Source organism: Salvelinus alpinus, chromosome 30, assembly GCF_045679555.1.
Source record: "Salvelinus alpinus chromosome 30, SLU_Salpinus.1, whole genome shotgun sequence".
Lineage (NCBI taxonomy): Eukaryota > Metazoa > Chordata > Actinopteri > Salmoniformes > Salmonidae > Salvelinus > Salvelinus alpinus.
Genome location: NC_092115.1, coordinates 2040594 through 2065379, shown reverse-complemented (window position 1 = coordinate 2065379; position 24786 = coordinate 2040594). Strand labels below are relative to the sequence as shown.

General features: G+C 47.0%; 1 protein-coding gene across 1 annotated transcript; it reads left to right on the top strand.

Annotated features, from left to right (window-relative positions):
* Nucleotides 1-10355: 10355 nt before the first annotated feature.
* On the top strand, nucleotides 10356-17081 carry LOC139559929 (large ribosomal subunit protein eL43). The gene is made up of 5 exons (XM_071376397.1): nucleotides 10356-10452; nucleotides 12491-12610; nucleotides 13416-13544; nucleotides 13632-13714; nucleotides 16930-17081. The coding sequence occupies exons 2-5, from the start codon at nucleotides 12608-12610 to the stop codon at nucleotides 16991-16993; spliced, it is 279 nt and encodes a 92-aa protein (XP_071232498.1). The 5' UTR covers nucleotides 10356-10452; nucleotides 12491-12607; the 3' UTR covers nucleotides 16994-17081.
* The last annotated feature ends 7705 nt before the right edge of the window (nucleotides 17082-24786 follow it).

Sequence of the window (24786 nt, the reverse complement as noted above, 5' to 3'; positions counted from 1 at the left end):
CTAGTGGTTAGAGTGTAGGGGCGGTAGGTAGCCTAGTGGTTAGAGTGTAGGGGCGGTAGGTAGCCTAGTGGTTAGAGTGGAGGGGCGGCAGGTAGCCTAGTGGTTAGAGGGTAGGGGCGGCAGGTAGCCTAGTGGTTAGAGGGTAGGGGTGGCAGGTAGCCTAGTGGTTAGAGTGTAGGGGCGGCAGGTAGCCTAGTGGTTAGAGTGTAGCGGCGGCAGGTAGCCTAGTGGTTAGAGGGTAGGGGCGGCAGGTAGCCTAGTGGTTAGAGGGTAGGGGGGGGGCGGGTAGCCTAGTGGTTAGAGTGTAGGGGCGGTAGGTAGCCTAGTGGTTAGAGTGTAGGGGCGGCAGGTAGCCTAGTGGTTAGAGTGTAGGGGCGGCAGGTAGCCTAGTGGTTAGAGGGTAGGGACGGCAGGTAGCCTAGTGGTTAGAGGGTAGGGGCGGCAGGTAGCCTAGTGGTTAGAGTTTAGGGGCGGCAGGTAGCCAAGTGGTTAGAGGGTAGGGGCGGCAGGTAGCCTAGTGGTTAGAGTGTAGGGGCGGCAGGTAGCCTAGTGGTTAGAGTGTAGCGGCGGCAGGTAGCCTAGTGGTTAGAGTGTAGGGGCGGCAGGTAGCCTAGTGGTTAGAGGGTAGGGGCGGCAGGTAGCCTAGTGGTTAGAGGGTAGGGGGGGGCGGGTAGCCTAGTGGTTAGAGTGTAGGGGCGGTAGGTAGCCTAGTGGTTAGAGTGTAGGGGCGGTAGGTAGCCTAGTGGTTAGAGTGGAGGGGCGGCAGGTAGCCTAGTGGTTAGAGGGTAGGGGCGGCAGGTAGCCTAGTGGTTAGAGGGTAGGGGCGGCAGGTAGCCTAGTGGTTAGAGTGTAGGGGCGGCAGGTAGCCTAGTGGTTAGAGGGTAGGGACGGCAGGTAGCCTAGTGGTTAGAGTGTAGCGGCGGCAGGTAGCCTAGTGGTTAGAGGGTAGGGGCGGCAGGTAGCCTAGTGGTTAGAGGGTAGGGGGGGGTGGGTAGCCTAGTGGTTAGAGTGTAGGGGCGGTAGGTAGCCTAGTGGTTAGAGTGTAGGGGCGGTAGGTAGCCTAGTGGTTAGAGTGGAGGGGCGGCAGGTAGCCTAGTGGTTAGAGGGTAGGGGCGGCAGGTAGCCTAGTGGTTAGAGGGTAGGGGTGGCAGGTAGCCTAGTGGTTAGAGTGTAGGGGCGGCAGGTAGCCTAGTGGTTAGAGTGTAGCGGCGGCAGGTAGCCTAGTGGTTAGAGGGTAGGGGCGGCAGGTAGCCTAGTGGTTAGAGGGTAGGGGGGGGGCGGGTAGCCTAGTGGTTAGAGTGTAGGGGCGGTAGGTAGCCTAGTGGTTAGAGTGTAGGGGCGGCAGGTAGCCTAGTGGTTAGAGTGTAGGGGCGGCAGGTAGCCTAGTGGTTAGAGGGTAGGGACGGCAGGTAGCCTAGTGGTTAGAGGGTAGGGGCGGCAGGTAGCCTAGTGGTTAGAGTTTAGGGGCGGCAGGTAGCCAAGTGGTTAGAGGGTAGGGGCGGCAGGTAGCCTAGTGGTTAGAGTGTAGGGGCGGCAGGTAGCCTAGTGGTTAGAGTGTAGCGGCGGCAGGTAGCCTAGTGGTTAGAGTGTAGGGGCGGCAGGTAGCCTAGTGGTTAGAGGGTAGGGGCGGCAGGTAGCCTAGTGGTTAGAGTGTAGGGGCGGTAGGTAGCCTAGTGGTTAGAGTGGAGGGGCGGCAGGTAGCCTAGTGGTTAGAGTGTAGGGGCGGCAGGTAGCCTAGTGGTTAGAGGGTAGGGGCGGCAGGTAGCCTAGTGGTTAGAGTGTAGGGGCGGCAGGTAGCCTAGTGGTTAGAGTGTAGCGGCGGCAGGTAGCCTAGTGGTTAGAGTGGAGGGGGCAGGTAGTCTAGTGGTTAGAGTGGAGGGGCGGCAGGTAGTCTAGTGGTTAGAGTGTAGGGGGGGCGGGTAGCCTAGTGGTTAGAGTGTAGGGGCGGCAGGTAGCCTAGTGGTTAGAGGGTAGGGGCGGCAGGTAGCCTAGTGGTTAGAGTGTAGGGGCGGCAGGTAACCTAGTGGTTAGAGTGTAGGGGTGGGGGGGGCAGGTAGCCTAGTGGTTAGAATGTAGGGGTGGCAGGTAGCCTAGTGGTTAGAGTGTAGGGGCGGCAGGTAGCCTAGTGGTTAGAGTGTAGCGGCGGCAGGTAGCCTAGTGGTTAGAGTGTAGCGGCGGCAGGTAGCCTAGTGGTTAGAGTGGAGGGGGTGCAGGTAGCCTAGTGGTTAGAGTGTAGGGGGTGCAGGTAGCCTAGTGGTTAGAGTGTAGGGGCGGCAGGTAGCCTAGTGGTTAGAGGGTAGGGGCGGCAGGTAGCCTAGTGGTTAGAGGGTAGGGGCGGCAGGTAGCCTAGTGGTTAGAGTGTAGAGGTGGCAGGGAGCCTAGTGGTTAGAGTGTAGCGGCGGTAGGTAGCCTAGTGGTTAGAGTGTAGGGGGGGGGGGGGGGGGCAGGTAGCCTAGTGGTTAGAGGGTAGGGGCGGTAGGTAGCCTAGTGGTTAGAGTGTAGGGGCGGTAGGTAGCCTAGTGGTTAGAGGGTAGGGGCGGCAGGTAGCCTAGTGGTTAGAGTGTAGGGGCGGCAGGTAGCCTAGTGGTTAGAGTGTAGGGGAGGTAGGTAGCCTAGTGGTTAGAGGGTAGGGGCGGCAGGTAGCCTAGTGGTTAGAGGGTAGGGAGGGGCGGGTAGCCTAGTGGTTAGAGTGTAGGGGCGGTAGGTAGCCTAGTGGTTAGCGTGTAGGGGCGGTAGGTAGCCTAGTGGTTAGAGGGTAGGGGCGGCAGGTAGCCTAGTGGTTAGAGTGTAGGGGCGGTAGGTAGCCTAGTGGTTAGAGTGGAGGGGCGGCAGGTAGCCTAGTGGTTAGAGTGTAGGGGCGGTAGGTAGCCTAGTGGTTAGAGGGTAGGGGCGGCAGGTAGCCTAGTGGTTAGAGTGTAGGGGCGGCAGGTAGCCTAGTGGTTAGAGGGTAGGGGCGGCAGGTAGCCTAGTGGTTAGAGTGGAGGGGCGGCAGGTAGCCTAGTGGTTAGAGTGGAGGGGGTGCAGGTAGCCTAGTGGTTAGAGTGTAGGGGCGGCAGGTAGCCTAGTGGTTAGAGTGGAGGGGGTGCAGGTAGCCTAGTGGTTAGAGTGGAGGGGGTGCAGGTAGCCTAGTGGTTAGAGTGGAGGGGCGGCAGGTAGCCTAGTGGTTAGAGTGGAGGGGGTGCAGGTAGCCTAGTGGTTAGAATGGAGGGGGTGCAGGTAGCCTAGTGGTTAGAGTGGAGGGGCGGCAGGTAGCCTAGTGGTTAGAGTGTAGGGGGTGCAGGTAGCCTAGTGGTTAGAGTGTAGGGGCGGCAGGTAGCCTAGTGGTTAGAGTGCAGCGGCGGCAGGTAGCCTAGTGGTTAGAGTGTAGGGGCGGCAGGTAGTCTAGTGGTTAGAGTGGAGGGGCGGCAGGTAGTCTAGTGGTTAGAGTGTAGGGGGGGCGGGTAGCCTAGTGGTTAGAGTGTAGGGGCGGCAGGTAGCCTAGTGGTTAGAGGGTAGGGGCGGCAGGTAGCCTAGTGGTTAGAGTGTAGGGGGGGGGGGGGGGCAGGTAGCCTAGTGGTTAGAATGTAGGGGTGGCAGGTAGCCTAGTGGTTAGAGTGTAGGGGCGGCAGGTAGCCTAGTGGTTAGAGTGTAGCGGCGGCAGGTAGCCTAGTGGTTAGAGTGTAGCGGCGGCAGGTAGCCTAGTGGTTAGAGTGGAGGGGCGGCAGGTAGCCTAGTGGTTAGAGTGTAGGGGGTGCAGGTAGCCTAGTGGTTAGAGTGTAGGGGCGGCAGGTAGCCTAGTGGTTAGAGGGTAGGGGCGGCAGGTAGCCTAGTGGTTAGAGTGTAGAGGTGGCAGGGAGCCTAGTGGTTAGAGTGTAGGGGGGGCAGGTAGCCTAGTGGTTAGAGTGTAGGGGCGGCAGGTAGCCTAGTGGTTAGAGTGTAGGGGCGGCAGGTAGCCTAGTGGTTAGAGGGTAGGGGCGGCAGGTAGCCTAGTGGTTAGAGTGTAGAGGTGGCAGGGAGCCTAGTGGTTAGAGGGTAGGGGCGGCAGGTAGCCTAGTGGTTAGAGTGTAGGGGCGGCAGGTAGCCTAGTGGTTAGAGTGTAGAGGTGGCAGGGAGCCTAGTGGTTAGAGTGTAGGGGCGGCAGGTACCCTAGTGGTTAGAGTGAAGGGGCGGCAGGTAGCCTAGTGGTTAGAGTGTAGAGGTGGCAGGTAGCCTAGTGGTTAGAGGGTAGGGGGGGCAGGTAGCCTAGTGGTTAGAGGGTAGGGGCGGCAGGTAGCCTAGTGGTTAGAGGGTAGGGGCGGTAGGTAGCCTAGTGGTTAGAGTGTAGAGGTGGCAGGGAGCCTAGTGGTTAGAGGGTAGGGGGGGCAGGGAGCCTAGTGGTTAGAGTGTAGAGGTGGCAGGGAGCCTAGTGGTTAGAGGGTAGGGGGGGCAGGTAGCCTAGTGGTTAGAGAGTAGGGGCGGCAGGTAGCCTAGTGGTTAGAGGGTAGGGGCGGCAGGTAGCCTAGTGGTTAGAGTGTAGAGGTGGCAGGGAGCCTAGTGGTTAGAGTGTAGAGGTGGCAGGGAGCCTAGTGGTTAGAGGGTAGGGACGGCAGGTAGCCTAGTGGTTAGAGTGTAGGGGCGGCAGGTAGCCTAGTGGTTAGAGTGTAGGGGCGGCAGGTAGCCTAGTGGTTAGAGTGTAGGGGCGGCAGGTAGCCTAGTGGTTAGAGTGTAGGGGCGGCAGGTAGCCTAGTGGTTAGAGTGTAGGGGCGGCAGGTAGCCTAGTGGTTAGAGTGTAGGGGCAGCAGGTAGCCTAGTGGTTAGAGTGTAGGGGCGGCAGGTAGCCTAGTGGTTAGAGTGTAGGGGGGGCAGGTAGCCTAGTGGTTAGAGTGTAGGGGCGGCAGGTAGCCTAGTGGTTAGAGTGTGGAGGCGGCAGGTAGCCTAGTGGTTAGAGTGTAGGGCGGGCAGGTAGCCTAGTGGTTAGAGTGTAGGGACGACAGGTAGCCTAGTGGTTAGAGTCTAGGGGCGGTAGGTAGCCTAGTGGTAAGAGTGTAGGGGCGGCAGGTAGCCTAGTGGTTAGAGTGTAGGGGCGGCAGGTAGCCTAGTGGTTAGAGTGTAGGGGCGGCAGATAGCCTAGTGGTTAGAGTGTAGGGGCGGCAGGTAGCCTAGTGGTTAGAGTGTAGGGGCGGTAGGTAGCCTAGTGGTTAGAGTGTAGGGGCGGTAGGTAGCCTAGTGGTTAGAGTGTAGGGGCTGCAGGTAGCCTAGTGGTTAGAGTGTTGGGCCAGTAACTGAAAGGTTGTGAGATTGAATCCCTGAGCTGACAAGGTAAAAATGTATCGTTCTGCCCCTGAACAAGGCAGTTAACCCACTGTTCCTAGGCTGTCATTGTAAATAAGAATTTGTTCTTAACTGACTTGCCTAGTTGAGTAAAGATAAAATATAAAAGCCAGATAATGGATGTAGTGGTTCATTACCGCCCTCTGCTGGATGATTCTGAGATTACACCATGAAATAGCACTGACATTTACAGTTGTTCATGTTGTTGGTAAGTCTATTTTGCCGGCTCCTTACTGTACTGTCAACTACAGTAACATTACTGATTTGTAAATACAGAGCACTGCCAAAGACAGGTTTAGAAACTCTGGCACAACCATGCAGAGAACCATAGAGAGAACCACGCATAGAACCATGGAGAGAACCAAGCAGAGAACCACGCATAGAACCATGGAGAGAACCACACAGAGAACCATTCATAGAACCATTCATAGAACCACACAGAGAACCACGGAGAGAACCATGCAGAGAACGCAACTTTCTCCACCCGGAACTTTTGCTTTTGTGACATAATGGTGATCTCTCCTATAGACACACACACACACACTCCATTCTATTTCATATTTCTCCAGTATGACAACTCTTACATCTCACGCATTGAAAAGTACGTCTTTTATCATTTTAATTAGTCCAGTAAGCGCGTTAACTTTTCAACTGTGCTCCAAATCGTTCGGAAATAGTAGCATGCAGTTTAACATCACGAGTTTAACCTCTAACCTCTATCATTGTCCTGTCCAGCCACAGCACTGAGCCTGCAGTTTAACCTCTATCATTGTCCCGTTCAGCCACAGCACTGAGCCTGCAGTTTAACCTCTATCATTGTCCCGTTCAGCCACAGCACTGAGCCTGCAGTTTAACCTCTATCATTGTCCTGTCCAGCCACAGCACTGAGCCTGCAGTTTAACCTCTATCATTGTCCTGTCCAGCCACAGCACTGAGTCTGCAGTTTAACCTCTATCATTGTCCCGTTCAGCCACAGCACTGAGCCTGCAGTTTAACCTCTATCATTGTCCTGTTCAGCCACAGCACTGAGCCTGCAGTTTAACCTCTATCATTGTCCCGTTCAGCCACAGCACTGAGCCTGCAGTTTAACCTCTATCATTGTCCCGTTCAGCCACAGCACTGAGCCTGCAGTTTAACCTCTATCATTGTCCTGTTCAGCCACAGCACTGAGCCTGCAGTTTAACCTCTATCATTGTCCTGTTCAGCCACAGCACTGAGCCTGCAGTTTAACCTCTAACCTCTATCATTGTCCCGTTCAGCCACAGCACTGAGCCTGCAGTTTAACCTCTATCATTGTCCTGTCCAACCACAGCACTGAGCCTGCAGTTTAACCTCTAACCTCTATCATTGTCCCGTTCAGCCACAGCACTGAGCCTACAGTTTAACCTCTATCATTGTCCCGTTCAGCCACAGCACTGAGCCTGCAGTTTAACCTCTAACCTCTATCATTGTCCCGTTCAGCCACAGCACTGAGCCTACAGTTTAACCTCTATCATTGTCCTGTTCAGCCACAGCACTGAGCCTGCAGTTTAACCTCTATCATTGTCCTGTTCAGCCACAGCACTGAGCCTGCAGTTTAACCTCTATCATTGTCCCGTTCAGCCACAGCACTGAGCCTGCAGTTTAACCTCTATCATTGTCCCGTTCAGCCACAGCACTGAGCCTGCAGTTTAACCTCTATCATTGTCCCGTTCAGCCACAGCACTGAGCCTGCAGTTTAACCTCTATCATTGTCCCGTTCAGCCACAGCACCGAGCCTGCAGTTTAACCTCTATCATTGTCCCGTTCAGCCACAGCACTGAGCCTGCAGTTTAACCTCTATCATTGTCCCGTTCAGCCACAGCACTGAGCCTGCAGTTTAACCTCTATCATTGTCCTGTCCAACCACAGCACTGAGCCTGCAGTTTAACCTCTATCATTGTCCTGTCCAGCCACAGCACTGAGCCTACAGTTTAACCTCTATCATTGTCCCGTTCAGCCACAGCACTGAGCCTGCAGTTTAACCTCTATCATTGTCCTGTCCAGCCACAGCACTGAGGCTACAGTCTAACCGCTATCATTGTCCCGTTCAGTCACAGCACTGAGCCTGCAGTTTAACCTCTATCATTGTCCTGTTCAGCCACAGCACTGAGCCTGCAGTTTAACCTCTATCATTGTCCTGTTCAGCCACAGCACTGAGCCTGCAGTTTAACCTCTATCATTGTCCCGTTCAGCCACAGCACTGAGCCTGCAGTTTAACCTCTATCATTGTCCCGTTCAGCCACAGCACTGAGCCTACAGTTTAACCTCTAACCTCTATCATTGTCCCGTCCAACCACAGCACTGAGCCTGCAGTTTAACCTCTATCATTGTCCTGTCCAACCACAGCACTGAGCCTACAGTCTAACCTCTATCATTGTCCCGTTCAGCCACAGCACTGAGCCTGCAGTTTAACCTCTATCATTGTCCTGTCCAACCACAGCACTGAGCCTACAGTCTAACCTCTATCATTGTCCCGTTCAGCCACAGCACTGAGCCTGCAGTTTAACCTCTATCATTGTCCTGTTCAGTCACAGCACTGAGCCTGCAGTTTAACCTCTATCATTGTCCCGTTCAGCCACAGCACTGAGCCTGCAGTTTAACCTCTATCATTGTCCTGTTCAGCCACAGCACTGAGCCTGCAGTTTAACCTCTATCATTGTCCCGTTCAGCCACAGCACTGAGCCTGCAGTTTAACCTCTATCATTGTCCCGTTCAGCCACAGCACTGAGCCTACAGTTTAACCTCTAACCTCTATCATTGTCCCGTTCAGCCACAGTACTGAGCCTGCAGTTTAACCTCTATCATTGTCCTGTCCAACCACAGCACTGAGCCTGCAGTTTAACCTCTATCATTGTCCCGTTCAGCCACAGCACTGAGCCTGCAGTTTAACCTCTATCATTGTCCTGTTCAGCCACAGCACTGAGCCTACAGTTTAACCTCTAACCTCTATCATTGTCCCGTTCAGCCACAGCACTGAGCCTGCAGTTTAACCTCTATCATTGTCCCGTTCAGCCACAGCACTGAGCCTGCAGTTTAACCTCTATCATTGTCCTGTCCAGCCACAGCACTGAGCCTGCAGTTTAACCTCTAACCTCTATCATTGTCCTGTCCAGTCACAGCACTGAGCCTGCAGTTTAACCTCTATCATTGTCCTGTCCAGCCACAGCACTGAGCCTACAGTCTAACCTCTATCATTGTCCCGTTCAGCCACAGCACTGAGCCTGCAGTTTAACCTCTATCATTGTCCTGTTCAGCCACAGCACTGAGCCTGCAGTTTAACCTCTATCATTGTCCTGTTCAGCCACAGCACTGAGCCTGCAGTTTAACCTCTATCATTGTCCCGTTCAGCCACAGCACTGAGCCTACAGTTTAACCTCTAACCTCTATCATTGTCCCGTCCAACCACAGCACTGAGCCTGCAGTTTAACCTCTATCATTGTCCTGTCCAACCACAGCACTGAGCCTACAGTCTAACCTCTATCATTGTCCCGTTCAGCCACAGCACTGAGCCTGCAGTTTAACCTCTATCATTGTCCTGTTCAGTCACAGCACTGAGCCTGCAGTTTAACCTCTATCATTGTCCCGTTCAGCCACAGCACTGAGCCTGCAGTTTAACCTCTATCATTGTCCTGTTCAGCCACAGCACTGAGCCTGCAGTTTAACCTCTATCATTGTCCCGTTCAGCCACAGCACTGAGCCTGCAGTTTAACCTCTATCATTGTCCCGTTCAGCCACAGCACTGAGCCTACAGTTTAACCTCTAACCTCTATCATTGTCCCGTTCAGCCACAGCACTGAGCCTGCAGTTTAACCTCTATCATTGTCCTGTCCAACCACAGCACTGAGCCTGCAGTTTAACCTCTATCATTGTCCCGTTCAGCCACAGCACTGAGCCTGCAGTTTAACCTCTATCATTGTCCTGTTCAGCCACAGCACTGAGCCTACAGTTTAACCTCTAACCTCTATCATTGTCCCGTTCAGCCACAGCACTGAGCCTGCAGTTTAACCTCTATCATTGTCCCGTTCAGCCACAGCACTGAGCCTGCAGTTTAACCTCTATCATTGTCCTGTTCAGCCACAGCACTGAGCCTGCAGTTTAACCTCTATCATTGTCCCGTTCAGCCACAGCACTGAGCCTGCAGTTTAACCTCTATCATTGTCCCGTTCAGCCACAGCACTGAGCCTACAGTTTAACCTCTAACCTCTATCATTGTCCCGTTCAGCCACAGCACTGAGCCTGCAGTTTAACCTCTATCATTGTCCTGTCCAACCACAGCACTGAGCCTGCAGTTTAACCTCTATCATTGTCCCGTTCAGCCACAGCACTGAGCCTGCAGTTTAACCTCTATCATTGTCCTGTTCAGCCACAGCACTGAGCCTACAGTTTAACCTCTAACCTCTATCATTGTCCCGTTCAGCCACAGCACTGAGCCTGCAGTTTAACCTCTATCATTGTCCCGTTCAGCCACAGCACTGAGCCTGCAGTTTAACCTCTATCATTGTCCCGTTCAGCCACAGCACTGAGCCTGCAGTTTAACCTCTAACCTCTATCATTGTCCTGTCCAGTCACAGCACTGAGCCTGCAGTTTAACCTCTATCATTGTCCTGTCCAGTCACAGCACTGAGCCTGCAGTTTAACCTCTATAATTGTCCTGTCCAGTCACAGCACTGAGCCTGCAGTTTAACCTCTATCATTGTCCTGTCCAACCACAGCACTGAGCCTGCAGTTTAACCTCTATCATTGTCCTGTCCAACCACAGCACTGAGCCTGCAGTTTAACCTCTATCATTGTCCTGTCCAGCCACAGCACTGAGCCTGCAGTTTAACCTCTATCATTGTCCCGTTCAACCACAGCACTGAGCCTGCAGTTTAACCTCTATCATTGTCCTGTTCAGCCACAGCACTGAGCCTGCAGTTTAACCTCTATCATTGTCCCGTTCAACCACAGCACTGAGCCTGCAGTTTAACCTCTATCATTGTCCTGTCCAACCACAGCACTGAGCCTGCAGTTTAACCTCTATCATTGTCCTGTCCAACCACAGCACTGAGAGCGGTAGTGTATATATATATACATAAACTGGGTGGTTCGAGCCCTGAATGCTGATTGGCTGACAGCTGTGGTATATCAGACCGTATACAACGGGTATGACAAAACATTTATTTTTTACTGCTCTAATTACGTTGGTAACCAGTATATAATAACATTGAGACACCTAGGGGGTTTGTGGTATATCGCCAATATACCACGACTAAAGACTAGCCCTTAGCCATGGTATATTGGCCATATATCACACCCCCTCGGGCCTTACTGCTTAAATATATATACAGTTGAAGTCGGACGTTTACATACACTTAGGTTGGAGTCATTAAAACTCGTTTTTCAACCACTCCACAAATTTCTTGTTAACAAACAACAAAAATAGTTTTGGCAAGTCAGTTAGGACATCTACTTTGTGCATGAGACAAGTAATTTTTCCAACAATTGTTTACAGAACGATTATTTCACTGTATCACAGTTCCAGTGGGTCAGAAGTTTACATACACTAAGTTGACTGTGCCTTTAAACTGCTTGGATAATTCCAGAAAATTATGTCATGGCTTTAGAAGCTTCTAATAGGCTAATTGACATAATTTGAGTCAATTGGAGGTGTACCTGTGGATGTATTTCAAGACCTACCTTCAAACTCAATGCCTCTTTGCTTGACATCATGGGAAAATCAAAAGGATTCAGCCAAGATCTCAGAAAAATAATTGTAGACCTCCACAAGTCTGGTTCATCCTTGGGAGCAATTTCCAAACGCCTGAAGGTACCACGTTCATCTGTACAAACAATAGTATGCAAGTATAAACACCATGGGACCACGCAGCCGTCATACCGCTCAGGAAGGAGACACGTTCTGTCTCCTAGAGATGAACGTACTTTGGTACGAAAAGTGCAAATCAATCCCAGAACAACAGCAAAGGGCCTTGTGAAGATGTTGGAGGAAACAGGTACAAAAGTATCTATATCCACAGTAAAACTAGTCCTATATCGACATAACCTGAAAGGCCGCTCAGCAAGGAAGAAGCCACTGCTCCAAAACTGCCATAAAAAAGCCAGACTACGGTTTGCAACTGCACATGGGGACAATCATCGTACTTTTTGGAGAAATGTCCTCTGGTCTGATGAAACAAAAATAGAACTGTTTAGCCATAATGACCATCGTTATGTTTGGAGGGAAAAAGCTTGCAAGCCGAAGAACACCATCCCAACCATAAAGTATGGGGGTGGCAGCATCATGTTGTGGGGGTGCTTTGCTGCAGGAGGGACTGTTTCACTTCACAAAATCGATGCCTTCATGAGGAAGGAAAATTGTGGATATATTGAAGCAACATCTCAAGACCTCAATCAGGAAGTTGAAGCTTGGTCGCAAATGGGTCTTCCAAATGGACAATGACCCCAAGCATACTTCCAAAGTTGTGGCAAAATGGCTTAAGGACAACAGAGTCAAGGTATTGGAGTGGCCATCACAAAGCCCTGACCTCAATCCTATAGAAAATTTGTGGGCAGAACTGAAAAAGCGTGTGCGAGCAAGGAGGCCTACAAACCTGACTGTTACACCCGCTCTGTCAGGAGGAATGGGCAAAAATTCACCCAATTTATTGTGGGAAGCTTGTTGAAGGCTACCAGAAACTGACCCAAGTTAAACAATTTAAAGGCAATGTTACCAAATATTAATTGAGTGTATGTAAACTTCTGACCCACTGGGAATGTGATGAAAGAAAAGAAAGCTGAAATAAATAATTCTCTCTACTATTATTCTGACATTTCACATTCTTAAAATAAAGTGGTGATCCTAACTGACCTAAAACAGGGAATTTTGTACTAGGATTAAAAGTCAGGAATTGTGAAACTGAGTTTAAATGTATTTGGCTAAGGTGTATGTAAACTTCTGACTTCAACTGTATATACATATATACAGCTTTTATGACATTATTAACATTAGAATTCTGTGTGTATTATGGCTATAATGTACATGGACAATTTGGTTCAATAAAAACTGTATCTGGCTGTTTTTATCTAATTATAGGAAAACAAACATTTACTAGATCTATATTCCTCTAGTGATTTATCACTTGTAGACCCAAAACTAAGTCTTAAAATATTTTAAAGTATTTTTGTAACTACTTTTCCCTCTCAGCTGGGCTCAGAAGGCCCAGAACAGCGCCGACATCCCACAATGCAACACGTTCCACAGGGGTAAATTGCGCCTGCGACCTCAGCTCTTCCTCTTTGGACCTACGTCTCCTCAGCTACAATGGTGAGCCCAAAATGTTCTCGTCCTAATCCACACCAATCTATCTAATCCAAGGCGAATAATTGTAGAAGAAATGATCTGAAGGCCTGTATATATAATTCGCCATTAGATCCACAAGTTATTACAGATATTATTGTGAACAAAATGCTAAAATATATCATTTTTTGTGTGTTTGCATACCTGATAGTCGTAGCAATGGCCGCCCAGTACGTGCATGGCTTTCGGCTTGGCGTCAGGTTTCTGGCTGGCTGAAACCGAGTATACTGCTAACAAGCTACAGCGGAGTGTGTGTGTTTTTTGTAATATTGCAGCAGTCACCAGACTCAAAGCATGGTCCGTGTCAATAACTCGTTATAAGCAAGCAGTTAGTCTTTTCTAGCATGCTAATCTGCGAAGGCTAGTTGCTTGCCTACACTCCCAGTCCGTCCTCGCTGTTTTCACTAGAGGCGGCGGCGTGGCTAATGCTAGCTAACTAATATTCGGAGAAATGCCGGTAACGGTGAGTAACGTTATTCCAGAGTGTGGTTGTCAGACGTTGGCTGTTCCGTCTTCTGCTTTCTCTATGCCGAGAAGTCAACGGGAGCGCTAGTTGAGTGCATGGCTTTTTGTCTACAACTTGGCTAATCGCTAACTTTATGGTTCTGTAATGTTGCTTAGGAAGAGACTGTCGTTGGCTGAATGTTTTGGCATTGCCTCTGTTTAGATATGCATCTGTGTTTGGGAGAGCTATTTCCTATCACAGTAAAGTGGGATTTGCTAACTTGAGAGTTGTGTATGGATAATTGTATTTAATGATGTTCTTCCTCAGGCCAAGCGCACCAAGAAGGTGGGGATTGTGGGTAAATACGGCACGCGTTATGGCGCCTCGCTCAGGAAGATGGTAAAGAAGATTGAGATCAGCCAACATGCCAAGTATACCTGCTCCTTCTGTGGCAAGGTACAGTCCTGCAGAACTGTTCCTGATGTGTTAATAACGGGACAGAACGGAGGTTAATAACAGCACCCAATTGTTTTTAATCTTCAGACCAAGATGAAGAGGAGGGCTGTTGGTATCTGGCACTGTGGGTCCTGCATGAAGACTGTTGCTGGAGGTGCCTGGACATACAAGTAAGTCGTGCTGTGTGGGTGAGAGGGTCTGGACTGTGGGTGTTCCTGGTCGATTCTCCCTCTCAGATCTGTTTGCTGTCTATCCTCTAGCCCTCCAGACTAGAACTAGCTGGTAACGTTTACGTTTTAGTCATTTAGCAGATGCTCTTATCCAGAGCAACTTCCTGTTCATCTTCTGATGGCTAGGTGAGATCCATGTCAGTCATAGTAAGAGGGAACAGTCAGGTGCTGCAGGTGTTAGTTCACAAGAGGCTTTCTGGGGGGGGGGGGGGGTTCTACAATGCTGTTTGTAGAGGTAGGGTTTTGTGTGCTTTTGGAAGATGGGCAGGAACTCTGCTGTCCTAGCTTCAGGAGGAGGCTGATAACACCATCGAGGTGCCAGGACAGAAAGGAGCTTTGCGGGAGCTGCCCTCTCGTAGGGTTGGAAGGGCCAACAGACCTGAGGTGGTTCGCTGGGTTAGTGTGCAGGGTTTGAGCGGAGCCTGGAGGTAGAGAGGTTCCTCTTGCTCCTCTGGGGGGGAATCGGAAGGCTATAATTTAGTGGCTTTCTTTGCCGATCTGGAAACAATGTTCCAGCAGGACTGGAACTAAAGCCTGCACCCTCAATAGTCCATCCTTGGTCTTATGCTGTTTTCACATGTCTCTCACTCTTAGAGAAGGTCAGAGAAGAATCAGAGCCGCACAAAAAGCTTATTTCTCTCATATGTAGTGCACATGTTTGTTTACATCCCTGTTAGTGAGCATTTGTCCGTTGCCAAGATAATCCATCCACCTGATGGGCATGCTGAAGAAGTGTGCTCTCGTGGATGAATCTCGGTTTCAACTGTACCGGGCAGACGGCGTGTATGGCGTCGTGTGGATGAGCGGTTTGCTGACGTCAACATTGTGAACAGAGTGACCCGTGGGGTTATGGTATGGGCAGGCGTAAACTACCCACAAACACAATAGCATTTTATCTATGGGAATTTGAATGCCCAGAGATACCGCGACGAGATCCCGAGGCCCGTTGTCGTGCCTTTCATCCACCGCCATCACCTCATGTTTCAGCATGATGATGCACGGCCCCGTTTCACAAGGATCTGTACACAATTCCTGGAAGCTAAAAATGTCCCAGTTCTTCCACAATCCGCATACTTACCAGAACCAGAAATGTCACGTGTTAAGCATGTTTGGGATGCTCTGGATCAACGTGAACGACAGCGTGTTCCAGTCACCCCCCCCCCATTATCCAGCTACTTCACACAGCAATTGAAGAAGAGTGGAACAACATTCAACAGCCTGACCAACTCTATGTGAAGGAGATGTGTCACGCTGCATGAGGCAAATGGTGGTCACACCAGATACTGACTGGTTTTCTGATCCACACTCCTACCTTTTTTTAGGGTATCTATGACCAACAGATTCATATCTAAATTCCCAGTCATGTGATTTTTTTTTTCTTTTTTTTTCAATTGACTGATGTCCTTACATGAACTGCCTCAGTAAAGTCTTTGAAATGGTCTGTTTTTTTGTTCCGTGTGACTATACCACTGGGACATGACTGTTGGGAGAAGATGGAGTCATATGGGCCCTGTTGAAATAGTTTGGAAGCACATTTTATTTCTTCAACGTTTTGTAGGAAGGACTCTGCCATCTGTCCAGTCATATCAGTTCAGTGATTTGTCCTCTGAAAGACGTGTCAGTAGTGTTGAGTTCTAGCAGTGTTTCCGCTGCAGTCATTTTAGCTGTGGCGCTGCACAATGGTGAAATCCACTACGCCCCCAAAACTATGGGAAGACCAGGCGACCCCATAGTAGTACAGTTGATCTATTCACCCAAGTCGACTGGCTTGTTCTATGCGTGAGAATAGACTACTAATAATTTGTTCTCTGCAGAACCTCTCAACCTCTGTCAGGTTGGATGGGGAGCGTTGCTGCACAGCTATTTTCAGGTCTCTCCAGAGATGTTGGATCGGGTTCAAGTCTGGCCTCTGGCTGAAGGACGGAGACCTAAAGGGGGTCTGAAAATTCAGAATAAAATGGCTAAATGACCGTAAACAATTCCATATAGCTTAGTAGAACCCCCCCCCCCCCCCCCCCCCGGCTTAGACTCGTGTGGGTAAAAAAAATACTTGGATAGCTGTCAATCCTATTTATATGTAGCTACCTTGACTGGATGGTAAACCACATACCTGTGTGCAACACATCCTGGTGCCGCCACCTGCTGCGAACGTTACTTGCGTAGCTATCCGTGCAGGAAATGCGCCCGGCTGCGACGCTTCTTTGGGAAATCTATTCACTTTAATTTAAAAAATATATATGTTTTATTCGTACCCAGACATAAGGACCATCCCACCCGTGAATACTATGATCATAATTGCTAAATTTGACCTTGAGAAAACAACTAAACTTAAGTTAGCTAGCTGTTTACTAATGCACAGGAAGTTCTTCGGAGTTCCAGGGTTCACTTCCACTCCTCAAAAAGCCATTAAAACGTCTAAACTATAACAAATGCAACAATTTCTACTTTTTTAGAGTTACACCATGTAAGGAAATTAGTCAATTGAAATACATTCATAAAGCCTTAGTCTATGGATTTCACATGACTGGGCAGGGGTGCAGCCATAGGTATGCCTTGGCTGGCATAGGCCCTGCCCCTGGGGAGCCAATCAGAATGTTGGGCTTTATTACACACACTGCTCAGCCCCCCCCCCCCCCCCAGACAATCCCGCAGGTGAAGAAGCCGGAGGCAAGTTGGACATGCTGCCAAATTCTCTAAAATGACATTGGAGGCAGCTTATGGTAGAGAAATTAACATTAAATTCTCTGGCAACAGCTCTGGTGGACATTCCTGCAGTGAGCGTGACAATTGCACACTGCCTCAACTTGACATCTGTGGCATTGTGTCGTGTGACAAAACTGCACATTTTAGCTGCCTTTTTAATGTCCCCAGCACAAGGTGCACCTGTGTAATGATCATGCTGTTTAATCAGCTTCTTGATATGCCACACCTGACAGGTGGATGGATTATCTTGGCAAAGGACACATGCTCCCTAACAGGGATGTAAACAAATTTGTGAACAAAATGTAAAGCTTTTTGTGTGTTTAGTTAATGTGAGGATTGATTTTTTTTTGCTCATGAAACATAGGGACCAACACTTTACATGTTGCGTTTTTATATTTTAGTTCGGTGTAAATTGTTCCTCTCTGTACTAAACCATTGTTCCTCTGTTCCAGCACGACGTCTGCAGTCACAGTGAAGTCGGCCATCAGGAGACTGAAGGAGCTGAAGGACCAGTAAAGGGTTACTGGAGGACCAGACTGTAGTTTATCCCGAGCTGGACGCTGCCTCATCAAACATCCACCACAATAAAAAGCAGTCAAGAGAGGAACGTCTGAGTCTCTGTTACTATGTTGTGTTGCTCATTTACTTCTACGTTTTTCATTTAGCACTCTTATCCAGACACTACAGTAGGGAGTCATTTAGCAGACTGATCCAGAGCCACTACAGTAGTGAGTCATTTAGCAGACTCTCTTATCCAGAGAGACACTACAGTAGTGAGTCATTTAGCAGACTCTGATCCAGAGCCACTACAGTAGTGAGTCATTTAGCAGACTCTCTGATCCAGAGAGACACTACAGTAGTGAGTCATTTAGCAGACTCTGATCCAGAGCCACTACAGTAGGGAGTCATTTAGCAGACTCTCTGATCCAGAGACACTACAGTAGTGAGTCATTTAGCAGACTCTGATCCAGAGCCACTACAGTAGGGAGTCATTTAGCAGACTCTCTGATCCAGAGACACTACAGTAGGGAGTCATTTAGCAGACTCTCTGGTCCAGAGCCACTACAGTAGGGAGTCATTTAGCAGACTCCCTGATCCAGAACCACTACAGTAGGGAGTCATTTAGCAGACTCCCTGATCCAGAACCACTACAGTAGTGAGTCATTTAGCAGACTCCCTGATCCAGAGCCACTACAGTAGGGAGTCATTTAGCAGACGCTCTGATCCAGAGCCACTACAGTAGTGAGTCATTTAACAGACTCTGATCCAGAGTCACTACAGTAGTGAGTCATTTAACAGACTCTGATCCAGAGTCACTACAGTAGTGAGTCATTTAGCAGACTCCCTGATCCAGAGCCACTACAGTAGGGAGTCATTTAGCAGACGCTCTGATCCAGAGCCACTACAGTAGTGAGTCATTTAACAGACTCTGATCCAGAGCCACTACAGTAGTGAGTCATTTAGCAGACGCTCTGATCCAGAGCCACTACAGTAGGGAGTCATTTAACAGACTCTGATCCAGAGTCACTACAGTAGTGAGTCATTTAGCAGACTGATCCAGAGCCACTACAGTAGTGAGTCATTTAGCAGACTCTGATCCAGAGCCACTACAGTAGGGAGTCATTTAGGTAGAGCATTCATCTTAAGATAGCAAGGTGAGACAACCACATCAGTCGTAAGTACATTTTCCCTCAAAGTGGGTGTGGTTAATGTCAGTCTTTGAAGAGCTAGGATCTCAGCAGATGGGCAGGGAGGGACGCCGCTGTCCTGACGTTACGGGGAAGCTTGTTCCAGCCAATCCTGACGTTACGGGGAAGCTTGTTCCAGCCAATGATTTTGTATACTGTGCCTTGAGAAAGTATTCATGACCCGTGGCGGCTGCTGAGGGGAGGACGGTGCTAATAATGGCTGGTACGGCGCTAATGGAATGGTGTCAAACACATAAACCATCTGTTTGTATTTGATACCATTCCACTAATTCTGCTCCAGCCATTACCATGAGCACATCCTCAATTAAGGTGCCATCGATACTCCACATTTAGTTGTTATACATGTAGCCGGAATTCAACATGAATACAACAGTCTAAACCAATTACACACTATTCCATAATGACAAAGTGAAAACATGTTTTTAGACATTTTGGCCAATTTGTTAAATTAATGATCTAATGTAATCTATTACAAAAATATAGCGAACGATGGCATATGGAGAAAAATGCACAAAATTCTTCCTGAATCTCCAATACAGGAACGCTAACAAAAATAATTTGCAGAAACTCGTTGCTGAAAACGGAGTCATCTGATTCTCCAAATTATATCTTAAAAGAGGAAGCAAATTATTTTAGGCAGATGTTCTTTTTTCCATCCCATCTTCTTACAAATTATATAAAACATTTCAAATGAACAAATGTACAGAAAGATCAGTGTGAAGGCCAAATTAGAGGAATAACTTTCTGGGGCTATTAAATCCTTTGGAAAAACTCCAGGGCTTGATGGCATACCGGTAGAGGTATATCAAGCCATTTTTGATACACTAAAAGCTCCATTGTTAGATTGTTTTAACTACTCCTATAGAAATGGTAGTCTGTCAGGTACTCAGCAGGAAGTTCTGATTTCTCTATTATTAAAACAAGACCCAGATGGCAAATATAAAGATCCAGTCCATCTAAAAAACTGGAGGCCTCTTACACTTCAATGTTGTGAAGCAAAAATACTAGCGAAATGCACTCAGAATTAAAAGGGTTTTACCAGGTATTGTTCATCCTGACCAGACAGGTTTTTTACATGGACGATACATTGGAGATAATATACGACAACTACTAGAAATAATAGAACATCATGAAACATAGAAGAAGCCAGGAATGGTATTTATAGAGGATTTTGAAAAGGCATTTGATAAAGTAAGACTGGATTTTATTTATAAATGCCTGGATTTTTTCAATTTCAGTGATTCTCAGCATTAGAGGATTAGAAATCCAAGGCTTAAAAACAAAGGTGTCCATGTATGCCGATGACTCAAGTTTTATATTAAGTCCTTAAGCTAGATCCTTGCAATGTCTCATTGAAGATCTAGATAACTTTTCTGTACTCTCTGGACTAAAACATAATTATAATAAGTGTACAATATTACGTATTGGATCTTTAAAAAATACAACTTTTACATTACCCTGCAGTTTACCTATAAAATGGGCTGACGGGGAAGTAGACATACTTGGTATTCAGATCACAAAATATATAAATGAGCTCTCCACAACAGAAAATTAGTAAAAATAGACAAGATCCTGCAACCATGGAGAGGTAAATAGCTGTCTATTTATGGAAAGATTGCCCTGATTAACTCCTCATATGTCAGTTTACTCACAACCCACCCAATTCATATTCATTATATAGATATGCACGCTTTATTTTGTCTGGTTTAGTGTCCCAGATAAAGCAAAATATTTTTTGCTCGTATGATTTGAAAAACGAATCATCAGGAGTAGGCAGCACCTTATGAAATATAATTAAATATAAAAGCATTAAACCTCTCTCTAAAACCTTCACTTATTCAAAAGTTTTACTTGAACCCTAAATGGTTCTCCAGTGGATTACTAAGAATTTTCGATTAATTGAAAATGATACTTTTTTCAAAGTATCTCTCTTTTTCAAACAAGTATTGCAGAGCTGATTACAATTTCAATTTCATCCCCCTGAAAAGATAAAACAAATATTATGGCTGAACTCAAATGTGCTGGTTGATAAAATACCTCTATTAATGGGAAAGATGTTTCAAAAGGGTATTTTGTTCTTAAATGATATTGTAAATTGGAATGGTAGAGTTATGTCCTTCATGGAGTTATCAGAATTGTACGGGAAGGTCTGCTCAATCCAAGAGTACAACCAAATGATTACAGCATTATAAAAATAGCATAAATAGTAAAGTATACCAGTTTCATTTGAGAACCAGGATGTTGACAAAATAGTTGGGAAGAGATTTTTGATGTACCGATTCCATGGTACGAGTTGATATATAAAACAACACAAGATTCAAGACTTTGTACTCTTCAGCTAAAATTATTATATAGAATTCTTGCCACCAACAAAATGTTGAATATTTGGGGCATAAAATCATCGAAGCTCTGCAGATTTTGTTGTGAGGATACAGAATCAATAGACCATCTATTTTGGTATTGCCCTCAGGTAGCCTGTTTCTGGTCTCAGGTTCAGGAATGGCTGAAAATGCATAGCATTGATCTGAAATTGACCCTAGAAATAGTACTGTTAGGAGATCTGGTGAGACTGGGTCAGTCAATTACTAATATACTAATACTCTTAGTAAAAGTATTTATCTTCAACTCTCAATCTGTGGATTCTACTCGATTAGATCGATTGAAATTGTATGTTAAACATCACAGCATAGTTGAAAGATATGTGTTGAGTAGAAACCCGAAGAGGGTGTCCAGCAGAGATAGATGGGATGGGCTGAGGGAAGCTGAGGGTTGGTATATGGAATTGGAGACAAGTGGGAGTGGAGTTGCTGTGTGAGAGAGAGAATGACGGTCAAAGATAAAAGCTTTTTTTTTAAAGTACGTTTGAATGACACTGAGGGGCAGTGTTTTTTACAACTAATGCCGGTTTGCCTGAGGCTGATGCCGTGCAGGTGTTTGTACACATGCATATACACACACTCACTCAAATAAACACATACAAGAACACACACATACATGTAATAGTGCCAGACATGCACACAAACATATACAGTAGGCATTGCTGCTATGATTTTAGTTGTCCTTGATGTTGTAGTTTATTTTTTGTATTGTTGTTTGCTGTTTTCTTCTGTCTTTTGTCTCTTTAGTTCATTCTCTTGGTTGTTGGTGCATTGGGGGGTTCTTGGGGGAATGGAATTCATTGTTTTTTTTATTTTTATTTTTATTCTTGGGGGTGGACTGTGGGAGGGGTGAGGGACAGCTATTGGGGAACTGTGGGGGGATCTTGGAGGGTTCGGGTTCACCTTTTTTGGCCTGGTGGTCGATCGGTCAACATGCCCTTGAGCAGGGCATTGACCCTGGATGCTTCTGTGTGTCGCTCTGAATGGGAATCTGTTGAATGACTGGTATGGTGTAGTTGTTGAGCGGCTTCACTGCAAGTATATTGTATGTTTCCTGTCTAGTTAAATAAAGCAAAAAAATTAAAACAAAAAAAAGAAAATGATTCAAAAATTAATTCTGCCCCTACAGAAAATATAAGAAACAAGTGAAAAAATGAGAAATATCTATATTTTTGTATTTGTATTTAACTATTTTTATGTTGTAGTGGGGATGGTAACATTAGTACTCTCTAAATATATATATTTTGTATGTTTAAGTATGCATTAAGGTGTCTGTAATAGAATAAATGTGGCTTCCAAAACCTGTTTTAAGATTGAGGAAGAGTACCAAGATGGCTGCCCGGTGGCTTCAATACAGCATCCCCCAATAGTCATCCAGGGTTTATACACATCGTTGGTTCCAAAATGCGCACTTGCATTCTTTCAAAGGTGATCCTCCAAGAATACCTGAGAGAGAGCATACGGTCTAGTATGGGAGAATGTAGTGTGTTCCACACAGTTTTTAAACTCTACTGTTTTTGCCATTACATCTTAAATGTACAGTCGTGGCCAAAAGTTTTGAGAATGACACAAATATTAATTTTCACAAAGTCTGCTGCCTCAGTTAGTATGATGGCAATTTGCATATACTCCAGAATGTTATGAAGAGTGATCAGATGAATTGCAATTAATTGGAAAGTCCCTCTTTGCCATGAAAATGAACTGAATCCCCCAAAAACATTTCCACTGCATTTCAGCCCTGCCACAAAAGGACCAGCTGACATCATGTCAGTGATTCTCTCGTTAACACAGGTGTGAGTGTTGACGAGGACTAGGCTGGAGATCACTCTGTCATGCTGATTGAGTTCGAATAACAGACTGAAAGCTTCAAAAGGAGGGTGGTGCTTGGAATCATTGTTCTTCCTCTGTCAATCATGGTTACCTGCAAGGAAACACGTGCCGTCATCATTGCTTTGCACAAAAAGGGCTTCACAGGCAAGGTTATTGCTGCCAGTAAGATTGCACCTAAATCAACCATTTATCGGATCATCAAGAACTTCAAGGAGAGTGGTTCAAAGAAGTGCTGTGAAGAAGGCTTCAGGGCGCCCAAGAAAGTCCAGCAAGCGCCAGGACCGTCTCCTAAAGTTGATTCAGCTGCGGGATCGGGGCACCACCTGTACAGAGCTTGCTCAGGAATGGCAGCAGGCAGGTGTGAGTGCATCTGCATGCACAGTGAGGCAAAGACTTTTGGAGGATTGGCTGGTGTCAAGAAGGGCAGCAAAGAAGCCACTTCTCTCCAGGAAAAACATCAGGGACAGACTGATATTCTGCAAAAGGTACAGGGATTGGACCGCTGAGGACTGGGGTAAAGTCATTTTCTCTGATGAATCCCCTTTCCGATTTTTTGGGGCATCCGGAAAAAAGCTTGTCCGGAGAAGACAAGGTGAGCGCTACCATCAGTCCTGTGTCATGCCTGTGTCATGCCAACAGTAAAGCATCCTGAGACCATTCATGTGTGGGGTTGCTTCTCAGCCAAGGGAGTGGGCTCACTCACAATTTTGCCTAAGAACACAGCCATGAATAAAGAATGGTACCAACACATCCTCCGAGAGCAACTTCTCCCAACCATCCAGGAACAGTTTGGTGACGAACAATGCCTTTTCTATGGAGCACCTTGCCATAAGGCAAAAGTGATGACTAAGTGGCTCGGGGAACAAAACATCGATATTTTGGGTCCATGGCCAGGAAACTTCCCAGACCTTAATCCCATTGAGAACTTGCTTTCAATCCTCAAGAGGCGGGTGGACAAACAAAAACCCACAAATTCTGACAAACTCTAAGCATTAATTATGCAAGAATGGGCTGCCATCAGTCAGGATGTGTATAAATACCCACAACAGTGTGTGAAAACCTTGTGAAGACTTACAGAAAACGTTTGACCTCTGTCATTGACAACAAAGGGTATATAACAAAGTATTGAGATAAACTTTTGTTATTGACCAAATACTTATTTTCCACCATAATTTGCAAATAAATTCATTAAAAATCCTAGAATGTGATTTTCTGGATTTTTTTCCCTCATTTTGTCTGTCATAGTTGAAGTGTACATATGATAAAAATTACAGGCCTCTCTCATCTTTTTAAGTGAGAGAACTTGCACAATTGGTGGCTGACTAAATACTTTTTTGCCCCACTGTATCTGCAAATCAAATTCAGGAAGGTGAACGCCTGCTCCTGTGCTCCTGTTGATCAGGAGCTCTACCGAGGCAGTCCCGTTAGTGAGAAGCTCTACCGGGGGAGTCTCCTTAGTGAGGAGCTCTACCAGGGCAGTCCCGTTAGTGAGGAGCTCTACCGGGGCAGTCTCCTTAGTGAGGAGCTCTACCGGGGCAGTCCCATTAGTGAGGAGCTCTACCGAGGCAGTCTCCTTAGTGAGGAGCTCTACCGGGGCAGTCCCGTTAGTTCCCTTATATACTGACAAATTATATTTGCATGATTTAACTTATTCATCATTCATAATTAATGTTTTCTTCATTCATGTGATGACCAATACTGTTTCATAACATGTGACAGACCTCACGATGCTTCTCTCTAAGCTGAGACCTTGAAACTGAGATCATCTCTAAACGAGGTTCTGGGCGTACTGCCAAATTAAAGATACTGATAGTGAGGATTCGTTCAATCAGTCACTTGCATTAACACAGAAATTGGTTATTAGAAAAGCACAAACATAAAAATGTCCACATTCCATCCACATATCACTTGTGTGATAATAATCATTACATTTTAATACAAGCATTTAGATTTTAGCTTCTATATCATCATATTCTATACTCCTATTAAGGTAAGGGAAATCCACACAGAAAAAAACGGACACTTCATCATTTCAAGCCCTTCATTCTGGGTCGTATGGTAATACTATAATTATAATAGAGGTCCTATTCACGGGAATTCATAAAAAACACACACACAACGTGTTAAATTACATAATTTAGACAAACAAAGAACAAATGCTGCATGCTGCAGCCCATTTGGCCATTTAGGATCCCCAACTTCCAAACAGGGACTCCAACTAGGTTGCAGACGTCCAGTCTGGTTGTGGGGAATTATTCTTAGCAACAGTTGCAATGTATTGGGCGAAATCAGTCATATTAGAAGAATGAGCTGGGACAAAAGTACAACATTCATTGCCAATGATTGAACAAGTGCCCCCTTGGACCTGCCAACAGATAGTGAAGAGCCTCTC